The 21,002-nt window shown below is 38.4% G+C and overlaps 1 protein-coding gene across 2 annotated transcripts in view; it reads left to right on the top strand.

The window, feature by feature from the left end:
- The first annotated feature begins 325 nt into the window (after nucleotides 1-325).
- The window catches only part of ARID4A (AT-rich interaction domain 4A), a 46,204-nt gene continuing 25,527 nt past the window's right edge, over nucleotides 326-21,002 (top strand). Inside the window, exons 1-11 of one of the 2 annotated variants that reach the window (XM_088057559.1) lie at nucleotides 326-428; nucleotides 1,036-1,097; nucleotides 1,284-1,379; nucleotides 2,313-2,419; nucleotides 4,732-4,797; nucleotides 5,701-5,791; nucleotides 15,451-15,530; nucleotides 15,633-15,727; nucleotides 16,292-16,424; nucleotides 17,777-17,856; nucleotides 19,571-19,647. In XM_088057559.1, coding sequence (XP_087913685.1) covers nucleotides 1,373-1,379; nucleotides 2,313-2,419; nucleotides 4,732-4,797; nucleotides 5,701-5,791; nucleotides 15,451-15,530; nucleotides 15,633-15,727; nucleotides 16,292-16,424; nucleotides 17,777-17,856; nucleotides 19,571-19,647 — 736 coding nt within the window. In that variant the 5' untranslated portion in view covers nucleotides 326-428; nucleotides 1,036-1,097; nucleotides 1,284-1,372. Of the gene's footprint in view, nucleotides 429-1,035; nucleotides 1,098-1,283; nucleotides 1,380-2,308; nucleotides 2,420-4,731; nucleotides 4,798-5,700; nucleotides 5,792-15,450; nucleotides 15,531-15,632; nucleotides 15,728-16,291; nucleotides 16,425-17,776; nucleotides 17,857-19,570; nucleotides 19,648-21,002 lie in introns of both variants that reach the window. The other variant, XM_005528542.3, reaches the window with a different exon arrangement.

The raw sequence follows: 21,002 nt of genomic DNA, 5'->3' as shown, positions 1-21,002 counted from the left end.
CGCGGCCGTTGCGCCTGCGCGCCGGGCCCGCCGGCTCCGCCCCCACCGCTACCGTCCCGCCCCCGCCCCGTCCTTCCCCCTCCCTCCCTCCCGTCCCGCCCCGAACCAATCACATCGCGCCGTTGCCCTTCCGGTCCCCGCTGCTCGCCAATCCCGTGCTCCCGGGGCCGCGCCGCGGCCCAATGGGGGTGCTGTCCGCGGCGGCCCAATGCGCGCGGGGCGTCGGGGCGGCGGCCAATGGGAGCGGCCCCGCTCCCGCCGCTTGTTTATTGGGGCTCGCGCTGCGGCGCGGGGCGGGTCTGCACGCGCGGGGGGGGGAGGGGGGCGGGAGAGAGGGGGGGCGGAGCGGGGGCCGCGCTCAGCCGGGCCCGCCGCCGTCTGCGGAGGGGCCCGGGCGGCGCGGGGGCTGCGGAACGAGGAGTTCGCAGGTAGGAAGGGACGCGCGAGGAGGAGGAGGGAGAGAAGGGGGAGGAAGAGAAGGAGGAAGAGGAGGCGGCGGTGGCGGAGTTGCGGCTGCCGCGCCGCCGTCCCGGGGGAGGGGACGCGAAGCAGCTCCGGGAGCTGCGCTTTAAAACCCCCCCGCCCCCCCTCCCCCCCCGGGGGAGCGCACGGGCTCGCGCGCCGCCGCCCCCACGGACCGGGACCCCCGGGACCGGGACCCCCCAACTCTGTCCCGGTATCCCCGGGATCGGCCCCCCGCTCTCCCTGGGCCGGGGGGCTGCGGCGCTGCCCCGGGGGGCGAGAGGCACAAGTCCGGGAGGAGGAGGGGGCCCGGCGGGGCCGCGGAAAGTTGAGAGGGGGCCGGGGCGGGTGGGGGGCGGCGGCCCCTGAGCCCCGAGGAGCAAATGGCGACGTGACACACACCGAGCGCGGGGCCGCCCGGCGGGAAGCGGCGGCCGCGCTCCCTCGGCGCGGCCGGGACGGGCGGCGGCTCCTTCCCTCCGTCCCTCCCTCCGCCTTCCCCGGGCTCCCCCCGCCGCCCCTCGCGGGGAGCCCCGCGCTCAGCCCTCAGCCTCCCCCGCTCTTGTTTTGCAGTGTTTCCCGTGCGAGGAGAAGTCCTGGAGCTGGAATCGCTCACATAACCCTTAAGGATGAAGGTAGGCGGCTCCGGCGGGAGCGGGGATCGCCGCGCCGATCGCCCGCCGCTCTGGAGATTTCATTTTTAATCGCTCTCCGTCTGGGCACGGCAGCAGTGGGAGAACGCGGGGTTCGGTGCGTGCTGTGAGTGCTGTTACTGCTCCCCGGCGAGGTGCAGGTGATTTAAAGCTCTCATCGCCGTGCAGGAGCGCTCGGAACATCCTCATCGCCTCTGAGTTGTTGTTGTTGTCCTTCGGGCTCCCGTCTTTAAACGCTTCCTGTATCAGCAGCTGCTATGGCAAGTTTGCAAAACCACAGCTTTTGTCCCGCCTTTGCTGTTGCCGGTTTGCTCAGTACAAAGGCTCAACAATTGCAGTATAATTTACAAAACTTTTCCTTTTCCCTTCACAGTTGAATGAAATACCAAGTTAAAAAAAAAAAAACAACCTGTACATATCCCATTTTATTTTCGATTCTGTACCCATTTCCTGTCTTTTCAATGTGGTAATTTTGTCCTTGTTTATCAGTTGCAATGAACAGAGTAAAGTGAAATGTTGAGTATTAAAGTCCAGGTTAAGGAAAACGTGATGAATATTTCTCTTTAAAAATGCACAGGCAATTAAGTTTTGATAAAGGCATTCCAGGAAAGAAAAATACTTGTTAATAGCTGTTTGAAAGATTGCAACAGATTTCTCTAGAGGTCTCCTTTTAGTCACCAGGAAAGAAATCCTATATATAGAATGTTACAGACTTAATTGTAAGTGTTGGGATGACACTAATCTCAAACGTTTTAAGTTATCTGTGCCATTGGATTGCTTGTAGCTGAAAAAACACAGCTGTCTGTTATGTTGCCTTTTTGCAGTTGAAATATTTTCATTTTGTATAGAAACTACTGGAATTATAGTTGCTTTACTTTGTTGCCCTTTTTATAAGCACGTGTCCCAAGTATCAATGAATACCCTCAAAAACATTTCTGGGAGAGGCTGACAATGAATTGACAGGAGGCGTGTGTCAACATCAGTGACAAACCAAAACTTCCTGGAACTTGTTTGTTGGGTTTTTTTTTTCCCCTTTTGAAGAACTCTGTGTTGGCAATCTCAAGGACAGACACTGTTTATCAATTGAAAGTCAACAGGTTTAAAAGTCTAGCTGTAAAATGAAATATGTAATGATGCAGCTGTAACTATAAATAAGGGCTAAAGTTTGTTTATGTGTTTTTGTCTCCCTCCAGGCAGCAGATGAGCCTGCCTACCTGACAGTGGGGACTGATGTCAGTGCCAAGTACCGTGGTGCCTTCTGTGAGGCAAAGATTAAGACGGTGAAAAGGCTTGTGAAAGTCAAGGTAAGTGTGCTGAGGCTGCTGCTGATTTTGGTAAAGCATTGTGCTGAAAGGGCTGTCACAGGAGATCCTACTCCTGAAGATTAGGAATGTTCATCACTTCACTCACTGTATCACTTAAATGGGTTTTTTTCATATTTTGTTGTTTGGTTTGGGATGAGGGAGTTTTTTTAATTTTTTGTGTTATTTTGGGGGGAAATGTTTTTTAACTATATTTTTTAGTGGGATGCTGGAACAAAAATGAGCTTTCTTGCTCCTTCTTTCCTGACAGAAGCATTTGGCTTCTGTTTTTGAATGCATCAGTTTCCCAGCAGTAATTTTTGATGTCACAAATACAGGATTATGGTTTTACATGAATAATAAGGAATAAGAGTAACCTCTTCAGAAGCAAAAGTTCCTTTTCATATTAACTGTCACTCTCACCTTTACCGTTTGGAGCTGAACAGGTAATGCAAAAATAAGTCAACAGCTAGAGAGATGGCAATAATTTGTTTCTTAGGCCAGGTTTTTGCAATGCCCAGGGTAATATTTAAGTTTTGAGCATCTTGATGAAGCTTCTGAAGCAGCGTGCCCTGGCTGTAGCTAAATTTCTGTACATGGCTAGTATTGGCACATAGTATTCTTTCACATGTACAGGGCTCTTGCCAAAACAACCAAAGAACAAAGTTGTTTTGGTGTTGTAATACTGATGTAAATGCCACTGTGTGAGAATTAGAATAAAACATTGTTAAATGCAAGTTAAAACTGAAAGTAAATATAGAAGTTGTTCTTCTTTGTCTTGTCAAAGTCTTCCCACTTCCTACTTTAGTGTCTGTTCTCCAAGATACGTAAATAAGGCATTAGTGACCCAAAATTCCCAACAAATTGAGGTGAAAGTTGTTATTTGTAACTATACATCCAAGCTTTTCTGTGCTTTAATGCTTAGCTCAAGTAGAACAAGCCATCAACCTCTTCAGTTACGTATATAGATCATATCACTTTATCAGAGTGCTTTTCATCAATAGAAAAAATGTAATTCAGATACTGAAGTCTTTTGCCTGTTCTTAATGAGTACTTAGAGAAACTTGTGGTGTTCTTTGAAATCTGTGTTAATGAGAAGCTCTGTAGGAAGCAGCATGCAGGTCTGACAAGCTTGATTTTGTCTGCATCCTTGGTCTGGTAGAGTATTTAGCCTGTTAATAGGTAGGAGTTTCTTTTTCTCATTAGAATCAGATGCTTTATTACTCCACTATAAGATTTGGAATTACATGAGGCTGCTTGTGGACTTGGTGGAAATTCCTGTCGCTGGCTCTCAATTATATTAAAACAATAGAAGTTTTAACAAGCTAAGCCTGATACTGTAATTAAGAGTGTGTAGGCACACCCTGGCACGCTTGCCAAAAGTGTAAAAAGTCCAAAACGTCCAATAGCCTTTTCCTGAGCAGCAGGACAACCTATATTCATCCCTCTGCAATTTTTATTTTAAATTTTATATCAAGATAAAGTACATTTTTAACCTGAATGTGTGTTAACACCGATGCTGCTGGTGTTGTGTTTATAAATACAGCTACAGTATAGTCTGTGCTTGGAGGATAACTGGGGGAGCCACAAAATTGGACATCATTATCGAAGCAAGCTCCTGGAACTTTTTGTTCCTGAAAACAAATTTTGGAATTTTTAAAAATGGAACTGCATAGGCTGATGATCACTCTGTTTCCTCACTGTTCCCTTCTAGAATATAGGATTTTAAAGGGAGAAGCAGAGTTCATTTACACTTTAACTGAGCCTTGTTTTCATCACATTGGTAGTGTTTCATATCTTTGGCATGAAAACTTGCTCAAGGGAGCAGGAATGCTGTTACCACAGCCAGTTTGGTGATTTTTTGATACATTTTTAATAAAGAGAGTTTTTATTTTGATTGTAGTTTAGTATTTAGAGTGTTGTCATTGAAGTGCCACAGTTGAATCAGAGAGAAGAAAAAACACTGCTTAATCTTCTCATCTGGAAGCCAAATTCCTGGTTTGGCCTGGATTGTGTCAAATGCTAAACTCACCTAAAAAGTATTTTCTTTGCTTTGGGATGACTGGTGTTTGATTTGCCCTGTTCTTTAATTATGATATTTCAGATTAAAAATTGAATGTGATACTTGAGGCTTCCTGTCAGTAAAACTGGCCATACCAAGTCTTTTCTGTGGAGTAATATTTGAGTCTAATTGATAATTCTAATCTGTATAATAAGATCTTTATATATATATTTATACACACACGTTTTCTTGTGTTTTTTGTGTGCTGTTAAGAAATCAGATGCATATTAAAAAGTTCACAAATATCTTTCAGGTGGTCTTGAAGGGGGATAACTCAACTCAGTTAGTGCAAGATGACCAAGTCAAAGGACCTCTAAGAGTATGTATATTGCATGCCTTCCTTTGGTAATCACATAAATTTCTAAAACTCTTAAATTTTGATGTTGTTTAGGTGGGTACCTGTTCTTCAGGATTGAAATCAACCGAAGGAAGCTCATCACTTTAGATGAGATGGATTCTGAGGAATTTGTCTTAATTTTTGTAGCCATTTATGCTTCTCTGTGTAGTGTACTTGATACAGAGTTTGGCCTGCACAGGGATTTTTGATCTTCTCATAAGATGCAAAACTTCTTATAAATAATGAAACTTTGAACTTCTCAGAAGTAATTAGCAGCTTGAGTGCCAAGCCAAGTTTGAGCCCATTAGACAAGAGTAAATACAATTACTTTGTGCTTTAGAATAGTTGATATATTTTATATAAAAAGGTGTTTGTATTTTCATTCTGTGTAATGGTTGTGTGTTAAAATACAGAGCTGTGTCATAAACACTGAATACAGAGTTTTCCAGAAAAGGTCATCTTGCTTGTATTCCTCTTTTCTGTATTGCTTTCTCCTGCAGAAACACCAAGGCTGCTGCTGAAATTCTGATCTAGCTGACAGTAGAACTGTGTTTAACATATAAGAAATAGTAATTGAACAATTATCACTAATGAACTAATCACTTTGGATATGTGTTTTCTGTTGGCCTTCTATTTCTTGAGATGATGAAGTCATGGTGAATTTAGATGTTCTGAGTTTCTCAGCGTTATAGTATCTACTTGCAGTTCAGCCTTCCTGCTGAAGGACTTTTGTTCTTACCTGCACAGTAACTAAACTTTTAAAGCAACATTTAGCTAAACTGAGTCTTAAAAAGTAAACCTGGCTTTCTGGGAGGATCAATGTGTTTTTCTTAATTTTCTAAGTGTGGGCTTCCAGGGCTAACCTCGAGCTGCTCCTTGTTGCAGGTTGGAGCAATGGTTGAAACCAAAATGCCCGATGGATCTTTTCAGGAAGCAGTGATCAGCAAGCTGACAGATGCCAGTTGGTACACTGTAGGTGAGTGGCCGTGTTTCATTTATGAGCTGTAATCTTAGAACAATATATTTCTAATTATAGGTGACAATGTCAGTAATTGCATCTTGTACTGAAAGATCTGAGATAGTTTTTGGAGGGGACTTTTTTTTTTCTTAAAGTCATCCACATCTTGATTCCTTTTCCATTTCAAGTAAGATAATAATTAATTGATGTTCAGGGAGGCTTTTGCACGAGTAATTGCAGGGCTGAATAATCAAGTTTTATTTGACACAATGTACCTGTAATGATAGCGGTTGCACTCACTGAAATTGAGAATAATTTTTGCAGATTTTAAGACATAAACCTTGTAAAAACCATTCTTCCAGCTGAAAACCTGTGGCATGAAATGAATGCCTGAAACACATGAGCCTCCTTGCACTGTATACAAGCTTGTACACAAGGAAGACATGGGGAGTATCAACAGAAGACAGAATCAATGTCTTTTTAAGAGAAAAATCAACATCCCACCCAATAAAAAGAGGAGACATTAATTTATGATGTGAATAGCTGTTTCCTTTAATAAAATTTTCAAATAATGATCTAAAATGAAGTAGAAAACTATTTTTCTCCTCATGTTGGAGGCTCATGTGGTGTTCAGTTAATGAAATAGAAAGTTCAGAATGCAGGGTCAGTGAAATGTCAGTGTTGAACAAGAATTCATTTTAAGAAAAATTTCCTTATTTTCAATAATTCTGATCTCTAGGTTTTTCTGAAACAGCTTTAAGAACAGAATGACAAAACTCCGCAAGATTCAAGTAATAGTAGATAAGCAAGTATAAAAGGACAGTATTTGAATCAGAGGGCTTTGCAAGCACAGATCCTTTTTTTGCACAACTTTCTTACAGCAGTGGAGCCTTCTGTTCCCTAATAGTTGCCTAGAAGGAACATGGTCCTGTTAATTGTCCTGTACATGCTACTCTTGGGCATTGCTTTGGAGATTAGTACTTGTAAATTTAAACTCTGTGTTTCTCATTAGCTGCCTTGGGTACCAAATGTATTCAGCTTTACTTCATATTCTTCCATCCTCTGTCCCATGAACTCTTAATTATTTTGGTTCATTAGCTCCTTTTTAAGATTTAAATAAGCTATTTTCAGTAATTCAGCGTTTCCTTTGCTGTAGGTGAGGTTATGTCATCTTTGGTGGGATCAGGATAAAGCTCTGCAGATAATTTGGAAGGATTTATTGCTTTATGATTATGATTGTTAGTGAGTGCTTTAACTCTAAGCTGGTTGACAAAGCTCACTGTCCTTTGCCTTTTTCTTCAGCATTATAACATTGCTGTGAAATTGTAGTGGATGTCAGGTGAGGGAGGGAAAGGCAGGATTATTTTGGAGTGCAGAAGATTTAAAATCTACTTAGTTTAGTACTCTGATATGACATATATGAGGTAGAACACTGGACTTTTAACATCTCTTCATAGGTTTCCAGAGATTCGCCATTCTGTTGCAGAAGTTAAAAGAAACACAGTCTTGCACTAACAATCTCATGGTTTATGAGTTAGCATTTTAATTGTAGAACTCCTCACTTATTTCAGTTTTCAAGTAGCACTTTCAGCTAATTCTGTTTGAATTTGGACCAGAAGATATTTGTCTTCTTACATTTGACGTGTGAACTTTAAATCCCTTGTTAGGGGAGATGAGTTTTGTCTGTGTTTTATTTTTTTTTTTTTATGGGTTTTTTTTTCCCCTTTTCTTTTGAGCAGTGCATTTCTGCCAAAAAATCTTTACTTGATGAGCAGGAAATTTGAACAGTGAATAAATGCTCTGCCCTGTATTAATGGATTGTTGTTTATATTTAACAACTTGTTGAACTCTCCCCAATTATGTAAGAGAGAAATCATGCATGCCATGATTTTTACTTCATACATTTATTAAAGTGCAGTTCCTCAGAAACTTGAACAAATGGATTAATTAACTACCATAATTTTCTTTCCCCAAATAATAATTTTTGACAAGCAGAATGGAGAAATATTTTCCATATGCAAATGTGTTAAGACTGCTAGGATTTGGTAAAAATTTGGAGCTCAGGGGATTTAAGTAATCTTAGGGTAAAAGAACATGCAGAGCTGTTAAATGGCTCTTTCACTATGAAAATACAATTGTAATTGTTGGATTTAGATCTTAGGAACATTTTTCTTAGTTCTGTGTGGTGGGTTGCTTGTTGGAGCTGAAAGCACAGGTAACTTTGACCCCAGAGTAAGGAGATCATCAAATTTGCATCATGGTTCTTCGGCAGTTTAAATTGGGAAAGTGGTCTAGGTTGAATATAGGAATATTGACGTGTGAAAAATAAACCTTATCTTTTGCCTCCTGCTTCCATTGTGTCTCTGCAGAAAGTTTTGGATAGATGTGAGGTGTATATGGTGCTGGTAAAGCAAACAGTTGAATTGGTTGCTTTTTAATAGCTGGTGAGTGTGCTACTCCACAGCCTTCCTGACTGGTGCAGTCACAGCTGAAAAGCTGAGAGGGAAGTGGATTAACCAGACTCCAGGTTTACAGGATGCCTTCCTGAACATTTTGAGATGGAAAGCACAAGGGAAAACTTATATTTCAGTAGTTTGTGCATTTCCCTTATTATTTATTCTCTATGTTATCTAACATATCTTTCTCAGTGATCTAAAAGCAAACTGATCTCTGGCTAGTAAAACCAGTAATATATACAGGCAAACATTTTCAGAGTATTAAGTACAGATGTGTAAAAAATGCACCAAAATAGACTGCCTGCATGTCTGGTGGGAAGTGATGATGTTCACTTTTGCAAATCAGGTTCTCTGTTTCATGTAGGGATGTAAAGGAGAAAAGACACCTGAAACAACTTTGCTTTGATCAATAAATTGAACCAGTGGAAGTGCTGAGTTTGCTGTAAAAGGCTGCTTTGCCACCACTGTAATGCAAGAGTCACGGTGATGATCAGTTTGTGTGTTTGAACAGAATCTCCTGTTTATTAATGGTGTTCATGTACCCAGAATAAACAAGGCTTTATTTTTATTGTAGCTTCAACAGACTCACTTTTTGAACTCTTTTTATATGATAAACATGTTTATCTAGCCATGTAGTCCTATTGAACTTTTCAGCTGTGATTTGGAAGTACTTTTGAAATTACCTATGAAATTCAGCATAAGCAGGTGAAGAAACAAAAGCTGTTTGGAGGGGAAGTTTAAAAGTGTCTGGGAAATGTCATTGAACAAGGCACCCCTCAAATACGAAGTGATGTGGCACTAATAAGTGTTCAAATTCTGTGGTTAATAAATGGCTCAGTGGGACCTGATGATTTTAGTAAGTGATTCAATGATTTGATGGTGTTTGTCTTTAGGATGCAGTTATCTAAACTGAACTTCCTTAATTTACAAATTACGAAGTGCTGCATTGATACTTTTGAAGCGCTGAATATATTGTTAGGTGATAATTGCATAGAATAAAAATGGTCTGTCAGATCTGCTTTAGCTGAACAAGGTTTGAATTACAGTTTGAGTGTACCATCCACCTGATTCTCTGTTAACTTTTAAAATGCTTCAAGTAAATACTGAAATAATGTCTTAAATGACTGACAGACAAAGAAACCACAACCCAGACCACACCTTACAAAGTGCATAGTTGTATTCTGCTTCTCTCATACTCTGCCTGGAGTCTTACAAGAATTACCAGAATTTCAGAAAACAGAAATCCTTATGTAGATGTTCTTTGAGGAAACACTTTTGTATCACTTCTGGACAGAATTAGAAGGGATGTAATATATATATAAAAGTGAGAAACAGGATTTCATTTGAGCAAGCATCCAAGTTGCTGTTGGAATGGCCTGGTTCATATTATATATATATACATATAGATATATATTTATAGTGTATTTGTAATATATTTATATTGTATACAAATATTTTTATATATTTGTATTATATATATTTATATTGTCCTATGTCATCTCTCCTTTGGCAAAACTCAAATCAGTAATCTGTGTGTACTTAGGTCTCTTTTTATTATGTAATAAAATAATTTCTACAACTTTAAACAAGATTAAACAAAACCAGATAAAATACATTGAGTCTGGTATTTTGCTAGGTAGAATAATGGAAAAGTGTTTTTAAAGAAAGAAATAGAAAACACATATTAACTTTCAGAAATGTTTCCTCTGAATTGAATAGGAAATAGGAGAGGGAAACAGTGAGAGGTCCTTGCAGAGAAGTTTCTAGCAGACCTTGCTGACAGTCAATAGGATTTTACTTACTGTTTAGAGTGAAAGGGGATGCGATTCCTTTCTTTTTGAAACTTGAACCTTTCAGACACTTCTGAGGCACCTCAGTGTGCCCCACAGTTCTGCTGGTTGCTTCTTCCTCTCATGTAATCATGGTGGCAGATTCCAGGAAATGCTGAGTGGAGTGTGTGCTGAGAGGAGTTAGAGACCTGGGTGCTTGTTCTGGAAATGAGGTGCAGTCTCAGCCACCAGCTGCATCACTTCACGTTACTGTGGTGAGGTCACGGAAATGAAAGATACTGAGGATTTGGTTTTAGTCATCTTGCTTCCATGGATTTTGGAAATTCCAGTTCATAATGTTAAGGCTACTTATCAGCAAATGAACCGACACTGATGTCCTGGGACTTCAGGAGCAAGGTTGCTGACAGGAGCTATTTATAATCACATTTTCTTATTTTTAAAAGAAGTTTTCTTCTGATGCTTTATGGAGATATTTATGCTAAGAGGAAAAATAGGTTTGGTCCTGGGTCCACTACAGCTGTAAGCTCTTGCACCAAGGGTGATGGGAGCTCTCAGTGCTCCCACAGCCAGCTGAGTCCATCCATACCAGAGCTGTTGGTTTGTCCCTTCAAAGCTTGACCAGCACCCATCCTGTGCTGTGTGCCAGGCACAGGTCATGTCTGCAGGGCTGGTTTGACCAGTTCCCAGCATCCTGTTGTGTTCCACGTGGCAGAAGCATCATCTCTGGACGCATGTGTCATGCAGGAATCCAAAACCACAGCTGTTTGACTCCATTTGGCTGGTGTTCTCTACCACCTATGACCCACCATAAATTTGTTCTTTTTCCTCTTCAAAATTCACTTGTGTGGATTTTGAGGATACTCTGTATCTCTCCAGACCCCTTCCATGGCATGTGTTAAGTGCACCTGTGGCACATAAAAATGGTGCAGTAACTCTGTTGGTTGCTCTCTGGAGAATCTAGGAAAAAAGAACAGCACTATGTGTTGTGTTTACACGTGTTTAGGCAACAGGTGTGTAGAGGAACAAGATTTTGTAGTGAAAAATAGTATTTTAACAATAGAATTTGCTGCAAATCAACTGGATTGAAACCTTGCTTATAAAATTACATTTCTTACTATGTGAACTGAGTGTTAAAAATATTTTAAAATTGTGTACAAAAAAATACTCTAGGGAAAGCAAGGAGGTAGATTTTTTGTCTCTAATCTCTTTATGTTTAACAATAATAAGATTAACATTTCAGAAAAAGCAGTTTCAGGGAGCAGGCTTTTGTTTGTGAGGTGATAGTTTTCTATGAGTAGACTCAAAGGCCATTCAAACCTCCCTGTTTTTTGGCTATTTCAAGTATATTTTTGTAAGAGGAACTTGGGCTCCCTTAAAATCATTTAAAAAATAGCAAATTTGAGTTGTGTGGTCTCTCAGTAGCACAATACAGAGCAGTACTTGATCTTAACTCCTTTTACAGTGATGAATCAGTAGTACAGCCCTTGTCTACAAGGCCATTCAACAAGCACTGCACAGCTCTTGGTACTTTATATATCGTTTCCACAGCTGAATCCCAAATATCTGCAAAATCTGCACACATTAGTTGAGATATTTATTCATAGACAGCATCTCTTGTAGTTCATAAATTGCTGCTTTGCCAGGCAGCCACTGAGAATAATTCAGTGTGCACAGTGACACTGGAACAGCTTTAATTTGCGGTATGTACTTTCATTTCATTGCCGTGGTGACTTACCAGTTTCTCAATGGGCTGGGAAACGAGACAAAATCGTTTCCTTGCAGTGCAGTGTGGAGTCTAATCTCTCTTGGTTTGGGCAGCAGCAGTAACACAACTTGTTGGATTTGAAGTTTGCAAGATGCAGCTTTGAGGGTTGTTTTCCCTGTGCACTTGTGTGTCACAGAACTGCCTTGTCCTGGTAACACTGGTGGCTCTGTGGAAGTCATCTCATAACTGCTATGAGGATGTTCTCTCTAGAGTTCTGCTCTCTTCTCCTTTTTCTGTCCTTTTTTTTTTCTTAAATCTATTTATAATACAGCTATATATATATATATTTCTAAACAAGATGTAGTCAAACTGATCTGTAGTATTTTGTGATGGGCTTCTTCATAGTTCCTAAAAACTATTTTGATTAGTTGACTTATCAACTTATTATTTATTTTTATTATTTTATTTATTATATATTTATTTATTATATATTTATTTTATAATTTTTTATTATTTATTTAAATACATGAAAACCAAACTTGACACAGCCTAATTGTAAAGACAGGGGTAGTGGATTTTTGCTGATGGTATATACAAGTCTGCTACAGACAGAAAATGGAAGATATCAGCTCATCAATAGTGAGTTTAAATTTGTACATTTTAGTGCATCTTTGAGGTACTGAACTTTTAGTCAATTTACTTCTAAAATTCTTGCTAAGTGTTGTATTGATCACCACTGGAAAGTTTGTTTTTATTTTTCTGTCATAGATTAGGGTTATGTAGATTTTCACAAACACAAAAAACCCAATTCTCTTCCTTTCCTATTATCATAGACAAGATTGAGATGCAGCAAAATTCTGAAAATTTCCATTTTATTGTCACTGTTTCAATATGCTCTGTATGGAGCATATTGGACTCACTTCTTGGGACTAGACCAAGCATTATGGCAGACTGTTCCTCCAGGTTGTGCTGCTTACTCATCTCTTTTCCCCTTCTGTCAGTGTTCCTCATTAAAGAGCATGTTTGGAAGAAAGGGCTCTGCCCGGCAGAAATGTCGCTTTTCTTCCCTTCCTTCCCGTGATGTTCTGTTGACTGTTCAGCAGCAGTGAGCAGTTCCCTGTGTTCAGCAGCAGTGAGCAGTTCCCTGGCTAGTTTGTACCTTCCCTTCCCAGAAATCAGCTGCTGCACTGTGTTTCCCCAGCAAGCCCCTGCCCACCACCAGATGAGGCACTGAGAGGACCTAAAGAGCTTCTGCTTTTTCACTGTTTCTTTGGAAAGACAGGACTGTAATTTCCTCTTCAGAGATGAGAATCGTGACACTGTAAACACATCCTTTGATGACTGCACTCTCGGTGTGTGTGAATGGAGAGGTCTCCTTCTGTTCCTGTGTCCTGCCCTCTCCCTGCCCAGTGAATCCTTACAAAACACAACCTTTAGGATTTTTGCTTTTGAAGAATTTGGAGTTGTAGCAATAACCTGTTGAAGGAATTGATTAATTGATATAAGTTATTCAACATTAATTTAAAAGTTTTTAGTTTAGTTGTTAGTTCTAGGCATTTTAGCTAAACAGCCTTGCTTCTGGGTGAGATTAAAAAGAGGAATGAATTTGCAGCTTACGAGTGTATTAAGTTCTTCTGACACGACTGTTATCACAGCTTCAAAATATCTCATAGCCAAAAAACTGTGCCATCTGCCTTACTGCTTATATTTACAGAATCCTTAATATTTGATACTGTGCCTTGGAAAGACATTCCCTTAAATCCTCAAGGACTAGCATTAAGGAGTCACGCACAGGGTGACACGAATATGAACAGTACTTTGGTGTAGCAGATTTTTCTGAAGAGTTGAGATGGAAACCACAGGGCCTATTTAGTTTAAGAAAGGCTTATATTTTTAAAGGTGCTGAGTTTGTCAGTGTGAGTTTCTGATTGCCCTTTCAGTAAGGCACAGTCAAGTGTTTTCCTTAGAGGAGAAGCAAGTTTGAAGTAGCTACAATTACGAAATACTTCAAGCATCATGATTAATTGGAGAGACTCCTTACTTGGCTCCACCTTAGTAACTCAAATAATTGATATTTTTGTATGACAAATGGTGCTGCCCTTTTTCCATTGAAACTTATTAAAGGGATCACTTATATAGATAAGGAGATCTTTCTGTTTATGCTGTTCTTTTACTCCTTCTTGTTCTACAAGGATATTTTAGTCCAAGTGTTGCAGCTACACTGGCAGTTGCAGGTGCTTTGTAGATGTCTACAATATAAAATTGTTACTCTTGATTGTCATAATTTCCTTATGTGTCTTAATTTGAGTTAAGTGTATTTTACTGAGAGTATTTTACTTAACCTTTAGTATTTATAACATTTTATCTTTTAAGGATGAAAAACTAGTATATGTCATCTGGTTAATGAACAGTTGACTTGATTCATCCCTCTACTAGACTAGGTTTAAATAAATAGGTAAAGCTTCCAATTTTGGAGCTAATAAATAAAAATAAGCAGTTGAGTTCTGTTGTCAGTTGTTCTATTGGTGCTGTTTGCTTTTTTTAAATCAAGTTACCTGTTGCCAATCACCAGCCATTTGTCTCCTAAAATGATTATTCTTGAAAATTTAGTAGTTTGAGATTTTTAGAGGGGGAAAAGTTAATTGTTTTGTATGTACAAGTGTTCTAAGCCATTAAGATAGTGTGGTAGTGGAGCATATGGAGCATACCACAGCAGTATTTACTCTGAAGATGGAGGAACCTTAAAGCTTATCTTATCCAGCTTAATTAATTTTATAAGTATGCCAAAATTACCATACTGCTATGCACAACACTTGAAACTTTCTTTCACTAGTGCACAAAGCCTGTTTCAAGTAGTATAAATAAAGAGAAGCATTCTGTTCTGCACTTTGACCCCACAGAAATAAACTTGTACCTTGCTGGGATTCCAGCCTGCAGCCACCACAGGGCTCTGCTCTTTGGACTCAGGAGGAATTGGTAGCTTTGCTTTCCTTCTCATCAAGAAAATTTTCATGAGGAGGTTTAATCTAAACTGAAGAGTAGATCTTTCTCGGGCGAAGCTTGAAGTAGCCTCATAGCATTCCAGTCTTCTTCTGTTATGTATTGGTGAAATAGGTGGAACTTCCTATTCATGAGCTATAACACAACAGGATGTATACTAAATATTCCTTATGAAGTGGTCAGACTTGGAATTGCAGGTTTCCAGTATCTTTATCTGTTTGTAGGATGGCATTGATAGTGTAGCAAAAACTTCCCAGAAACTTGTTTTTCTTTCTATTGATCTTTTTGTGGGATTGCTCATAGCAAGAGGAGAACTAAAAAGTGCCATATTTATTAAATGATGATAAGTAAGGAATAAATGCATAGGGTGGCAAAAAAACCCCACAAAACCAAACAAACCCCAGAGATTGCTGGATAATAGTAACTGGTATGCAGCCAGGGCTGTGGTTTGAAATGTGCAGTTGTACTGATAAGAAGAATGTCAAAATTACACTGAGACTTTTGCATCCAAAACCTTACTTTGTACTGGCTTGAATCTCTGTGTGAAAATCTATTCCAAGACTGAATCCTGAATAATGGCTTTCCTTTTGCTTATGAACTTAAGAGTGAGTAAATTAGGCTTGAAAGTGATGTTTTAGAGAATGTTCTTGATGGTGATTTAAACAGTAGATGTGGGTTTGAGATCTGACCAGCTTGTGCTGATGTGTTTTCTTGGCTTCACCCTAGTTTTTGATGACGGTGATGAAAGGACCTTGAGACGAACTTCATTATGCTTGAAGGGAGAAAGGCACTTTGCAGAAAGTGAGGTAAGACAGTGGTGGACATGGAATTAAAAATAAATCGTTAATTAATATCTTTTTTATAACAAGGTATTGCAAACCATTGTTGCTTCCCCCTTTTCCATGTAGACACTTGATCAACTGCCACTAACCAATCCAGAGCACTTTGGAACTCCAGTTATTGGGAAGAAATCTAATAGAGGGAGAAGATCTTCTCTTCCTGTGTGAGTTTTGAGAGTGTTCTGCTTTTCCATTAGTGTCCTTTGCTAAAATTGAAGCAGTCCCATTGAAGCTGCAGTGGTCTCAATGCTGTCACCTGAATTTTGTGTGCAGCTGATAGATATGGTCATATGCTGGCAATATTATGAAATTGAAGGGTTTTTTTCTGTAGTACCCTTAAGAGCATTTATGCTTCTTTCATCTAATAGGAAATACAGGATTTTTAACCTTCTTTATACTGAACACAATAAAAAAAAGGATGCTTTCTAATTTTTGGGCTAGAGAGCACTTTTCTTTGTTTCATGTCTGTGCACAATCAGAACCTGAGTCATGTCTCCAATTCTGACATGATGCTGTTTTAAAATACTGCTACTTGGAAAGAATTCCTACAGAATTCCTCTTACTGAGTAAGTGCACTTAATATTTAAGTGTATTTCAAGCAATTTCAGCTCTTAAAGTTATAACTGTTTTTGGAGCTTTGTAAAATAGAAAGAAAAATCTTGTGAGCTCTCTTTGGTTTTCAAGTAGTAACTTCAAACTTTAAAATATTATACATTTTGGTAATTCAGTACTGAAGATGAAAAGGAAGAAGAAAGTAGTGAAGAAGAGGATGAAGATAAGAGGCGCCTCAACGATGAATTGCTTGGCAAGGTTGTGAGTGTGACTTGTAATGCAGAGAAGGCAGACTGGTACCCAGCTTTGGTGAGTTCCTTTTGCAGCAAAGCTGTGAATGTAGTCAGGCTAAGCTCTACTCCCATGTTTGCTAAAAATACAAGTGTTTGCAGTATCTATGAAGAGTAGGAAAGCAGAGATTAACATTTATGTGTAAGTTACAGTTTCATGGTGTTAAAGTGTTTTAGAACTGCATACAAAATGATCAGTGTGTAATGATACTTTTCTTCTAAAAATAAAATGTTAGGACTTGCACTCCCAGGCAATTTAAGATGATCTAGATTTATGAATTTTAATTGCAGTGGGATTTAAATTTTTTTTTAATGTAATTGTCTTTTTCCTTAGATTTCCAGTTTTATGAAATACTAATTCCTTTGATGCTCCGATGTAATGGTCAGTTACTCTAGGAGCAGATGTTGGTGCTTATTTATATTTGACTGTCAATAAATGATACAGCTGTTCATTGCCACTGCTGATAATAAATATACATTAAATAAATCCGAGTTCAAGTAGACTTGTAAAGGCAGACAGTTTGCATCTTATTGATAAACACAGAAAAGTTTACATGTGCATATTAAAAGTTGCTTTTTGTAGAAAACTTTTTGGTATTTTCAGACATGATGTAATGAATAGTGAACAGTTGACACTGCCTTATCCCCCTGTATCTACCTCAATTTAAAACATGGTATTGTACACATTCTGGTTGTAGCTCCCTTTATTAATGGCAGATTCTTATTTAACATGGTTCTTAACTGGTGGGTTAAGTCCTTAGGGGTCATATATATCTATTTAACATTTTCTGCTTGTATATAGCAAAAAAAAAAAAAAATTCTGTTAGTTGTAAATACCAATTCTGCAAATGCATTTTTATCACTTTCTTTAGACCTACAGGTGATACTGCTGTGGAAGGATGTGCTGGATTTCACAGTGGTTTATGTTATCCACACCTCAATAAACAAACAAAAAAACTAACTTAAGTCTCAGTTTAAATGCCAAAAATTGGAAGCTGGTATAAAATAAGTGGGTTTGTGACTTTTTAAATAGGCGCTTTCAAAAAATTTTGTGTGAGCAAGAATAAAAAAAGCAGATTGAATGATCAGGGTCTTCTGATATGACCTCAGTAGATTAGTTTTCAAATGAAATTTTAGACTTTTTTGGCTTGTGCATAGTAAGTCAATAGTTTGGGGTAAATTGCTTCTTGGAATTTGTTGTTGTTGGCCTTGGTAGCATAAATTGAAGTAGGTTTGTTTACCCAATTCTGGAAATAAAAGAAACAGAAAAGAGCAGTTTTCCTGCAGTCTATCTTTCTTTCCTTTCAAGATCAGCTTTTATTTTTTTTTTGTTTTTTTTTTGATAAAGGAATGTTTTATTTGAATCTTCAGGTTGTGTCGCCAAGCTGCAATGACGATGTCACTGTGAAAAAGGACCAGTGTTTAGTTCGATCCTTTGCAGATTCCAAATTGTAAGTGATAGCTCATTTTGATTAGATACCTGTGGGAGGAAACTGGGAAGCTAATCACTTACTGCTCCTGAAGATGGTATTTCTTTCAAAAGGAAAGGGTACAGTTTCCTGTAATACTGGATGGATACATCAGGCATTCACAGTCTTATTTCCAGCTGACTCCTGTGCTTCCTCACCCTTATTTCCATTGTGTGTAACAATAAGAATTCATTCAATCAAGAAAGTTTCTAGTGCTTCTTCATTTAAAAATATTGACAACTTAAATAACTTAAATTGTAAGCACCTGGGTATTTTTCTTTTTTTTTTTTTTACATAATTTCTATCCTTTAAAATGAATTTTGGTTTTAATTATTTCCCTTATTGCCTTAACCTTCTTTATGGGTGTCAGTTGTAGTAGTTTGGGTATCTGCCTCATTACCTCCAGTGCCCAGATGTCCATAGCTGTTTAGATAGTTTATAAGGGTTTAATCTACTCTTTTTTAATAGAAAAGAGAATTTAAATAGAATTGTTAATTAAAATGTTTACAGAATCTGAATCATATTCCTTTAAAAAGACGGAGAGGTCCTGTTAGTCCATCCTGCACTCCAAAAGGGAGAGAGAGGAGAGAGAGACAGAGATTTTTACATAATGAATAATGTATTCATAAGAGCATGAAGACTGTTTCTGGGTTTTTTTAAAGGCTGTTCCCCTTTATTTCTCTTCATTATTATTGCATTGCATCTGTGTTAACACATTGTAACTAAAAACTTCTTCTCCAAAGGCCACCTGTCACCCTTTATTTCAAAGTGAGCAGTTTTTGATTTTTGCTAGCCATGATTTTGAGTAGGTTATGAATACTTGTTTACTGAAATGTGCTTCAAGTACCTGAAGACTTGGTTAATTTTGATCTCTTAATGTAGATACATGTCATCAGCCCTTCTGCATGAGCCTGGCTCTTTCTGTACTGAAAGTTGAATGTTACTGGTAAAATCCAAACTTGTTCTGTTTGGCTTTTTATTTTTTTTCTCCCAGAGCATTATGGTTTTAACTTCAGAAAATGGCAGCCTCTAATTCCTGAGGTTTTACTCCAGATTTTCTGAAATAATGAAGGAAAAAAAAATGCATTAGACTAACTCACTTTTTAGGCTTTCCCTGCAATTTGGTTAGGATTTTTCTTGTAACTCGGTGACTGGATATCCAGTATGACTTTGGAACAGAGAAACCTCCATATGCTTTGCTGTGAGAACACTTTTGTAATTTAAAAATTAAAATCAACTGCCTATCAATGCAAATCTGTGAATTGGCTTCACTGTTGTTCTGTGCTAGTAAAAAGGCATTTTGAAAATAGAGGACTTGCTTCTGTCCTCTTCGATAGTTCCTTGCTTTGGAGAGCAGCTGTGGATTCTTGTGAATATTTTCAGTTTAGAAAATTGTTTTTGCCTGCATGTTTAACCTTTGCAAATTTATGCAGGTTAAGCAATTAAAATAAAGGACATTTACAAAGTTTTCTTAGTTACTTAAGGATACTTTAATGCCTGGATTTCAAAGATTGGAAGCTTACCCTGGGTAGCTTACTCTTGTATTTGGACCATACAATAACAAGTGCCTTGGGCAATTAATTCTTAGCAAGAACCTTGCAAGTGAATAACTCTTGAAAATTTTAGAAATTGCTGTTTTCCTAAGTCAAATGCTTGCTTTTCTGTGATGTAATTGCAAAACCTTATTCTTTTACAGTTACTCAATAGCAAGAAAAGACATTAAGGAGCTAGATCTTCAAAACTTACCAAAATCAGAGTCTTCTCCTAAAAAAGGTAATTTTAAATAAATTCTAGGTGTTTAAAAGAAGTAATTTCATATAAAGGTTCTTTTAACATTTGCTGATAAATGTTGATTTCTGATAATTCCTCTTGGGTATTTTGTAAACAATTTTAAATGGGAGAAATTAGAGAAACTTTGGATAGACCTGTGTCTAGTAGAAACTTTTATTTGATTTTTATTTCATTATTTTGATCCAGTCCAAATTTGTGGAAAATGAATAGAATATTTTCAGGATAGTCTGTTTGAAGTGTCAGTGAGCAATGGAATATTTAGTTACCTGTCCTAATGCTAAAATTTTGTGTTGTTGCTCAAAACTCTCTGTTTACATTAAAGATACTCAGACAGCAAGGTGTAAACTTCATAGCAACCACAGTCTGTGATTAATATTTAGTTTAAAAATATAATTACAGAATTGGATGGATGAATGGATGGATGACATGGATACCACAATCCATCAAAACATGAAATGCATTAAGGAGAAATGTCTAATTATCTTTATTAAAAATTATAATAAAAAGTCCCCACTCAACAACAAAAGTATCTGGTTTGAGTAAAGGTGTGGAGCAGCTCCTTACAAGTCAAGATTTAAAATGCTTCAAATGAAAGCTTGAACTGGTTTTGATTGATTTGTCTAATATTACACGATTTCTCTTCTACTTTGTTCTTAATAGCTGTTTCACAGTACAAGAACTTTAAAACAGCCAAAAAAAAGCAGATGCCAGGTTTGAGATAAATTGAAGAAAGGGACTTTTTTCCTGTGCAGAACATAATTGGGTTGTGACATTCCTTGCTACAAGGGAATATTTTGGAACCAGAGGTACTAATGGTTTCCAAAAAAAAAAGTTGAGACTAATGTCTGGAGGTTTTTCTGTCAGCAGTGTTAAAAACTGGTACCTTTTCTTCTCTGGTAACACTGAACAGGTCATTGCAGTATGTTCTTTTGGGTGTTTCTCTGGCTCCTTTATTGAAGTCTTTTATTGTGACTGAAGGGTTGATTTTGGGGTTATCTGGGTTTGTTTTGCTTTGTTGTATTCCACCCTTGGAGCACCTCTTCAAGTAGAAGAATTTGAGGTATTTCCATTGTACAAGTGTAATTTCTGCCTGTCTCATCTCTCCTTTGCTCACTAAACGTTAATGTCACATTTCTTTGGGCAGTGCTCTTTTTTATTTTCTTTTTTTTTTTTATCTAAAACATTATATTTTGGAAAGATCAAAGTAAGCCATGGTGCTTGATCTGTGATGGATTCATTGCATTTGAGTTGGTGTTGTGATTTTCAAGGTGAAAAGGAAATAAAAAATGCTTTGTTGACTGTGAATGCTACAGATGAGGTAAAGCCAGGGCCCTTTC

This window comes from Pseudopodoces humilis, chromosome 7 (assembly GCF_049639895.1).
Source record: "Pseudopodoces humilis isolate 2021_Gansu_Grassland_sample_001 chromosome 7, ASM4963989v1, whole genome shotgun sequence".
Taxonomy (NCBI): Eukaryota; Metazoa; Chordata; class Aves; order Passeriformes; family Paridae; genus Pseudopodoces; species Pseudopodoces humilis.
The sequence above is the reverse complement of the archived record's forward strand: the minus strand, read 5'-3'. Positions and strand labels throughout refer to the sequence as shown.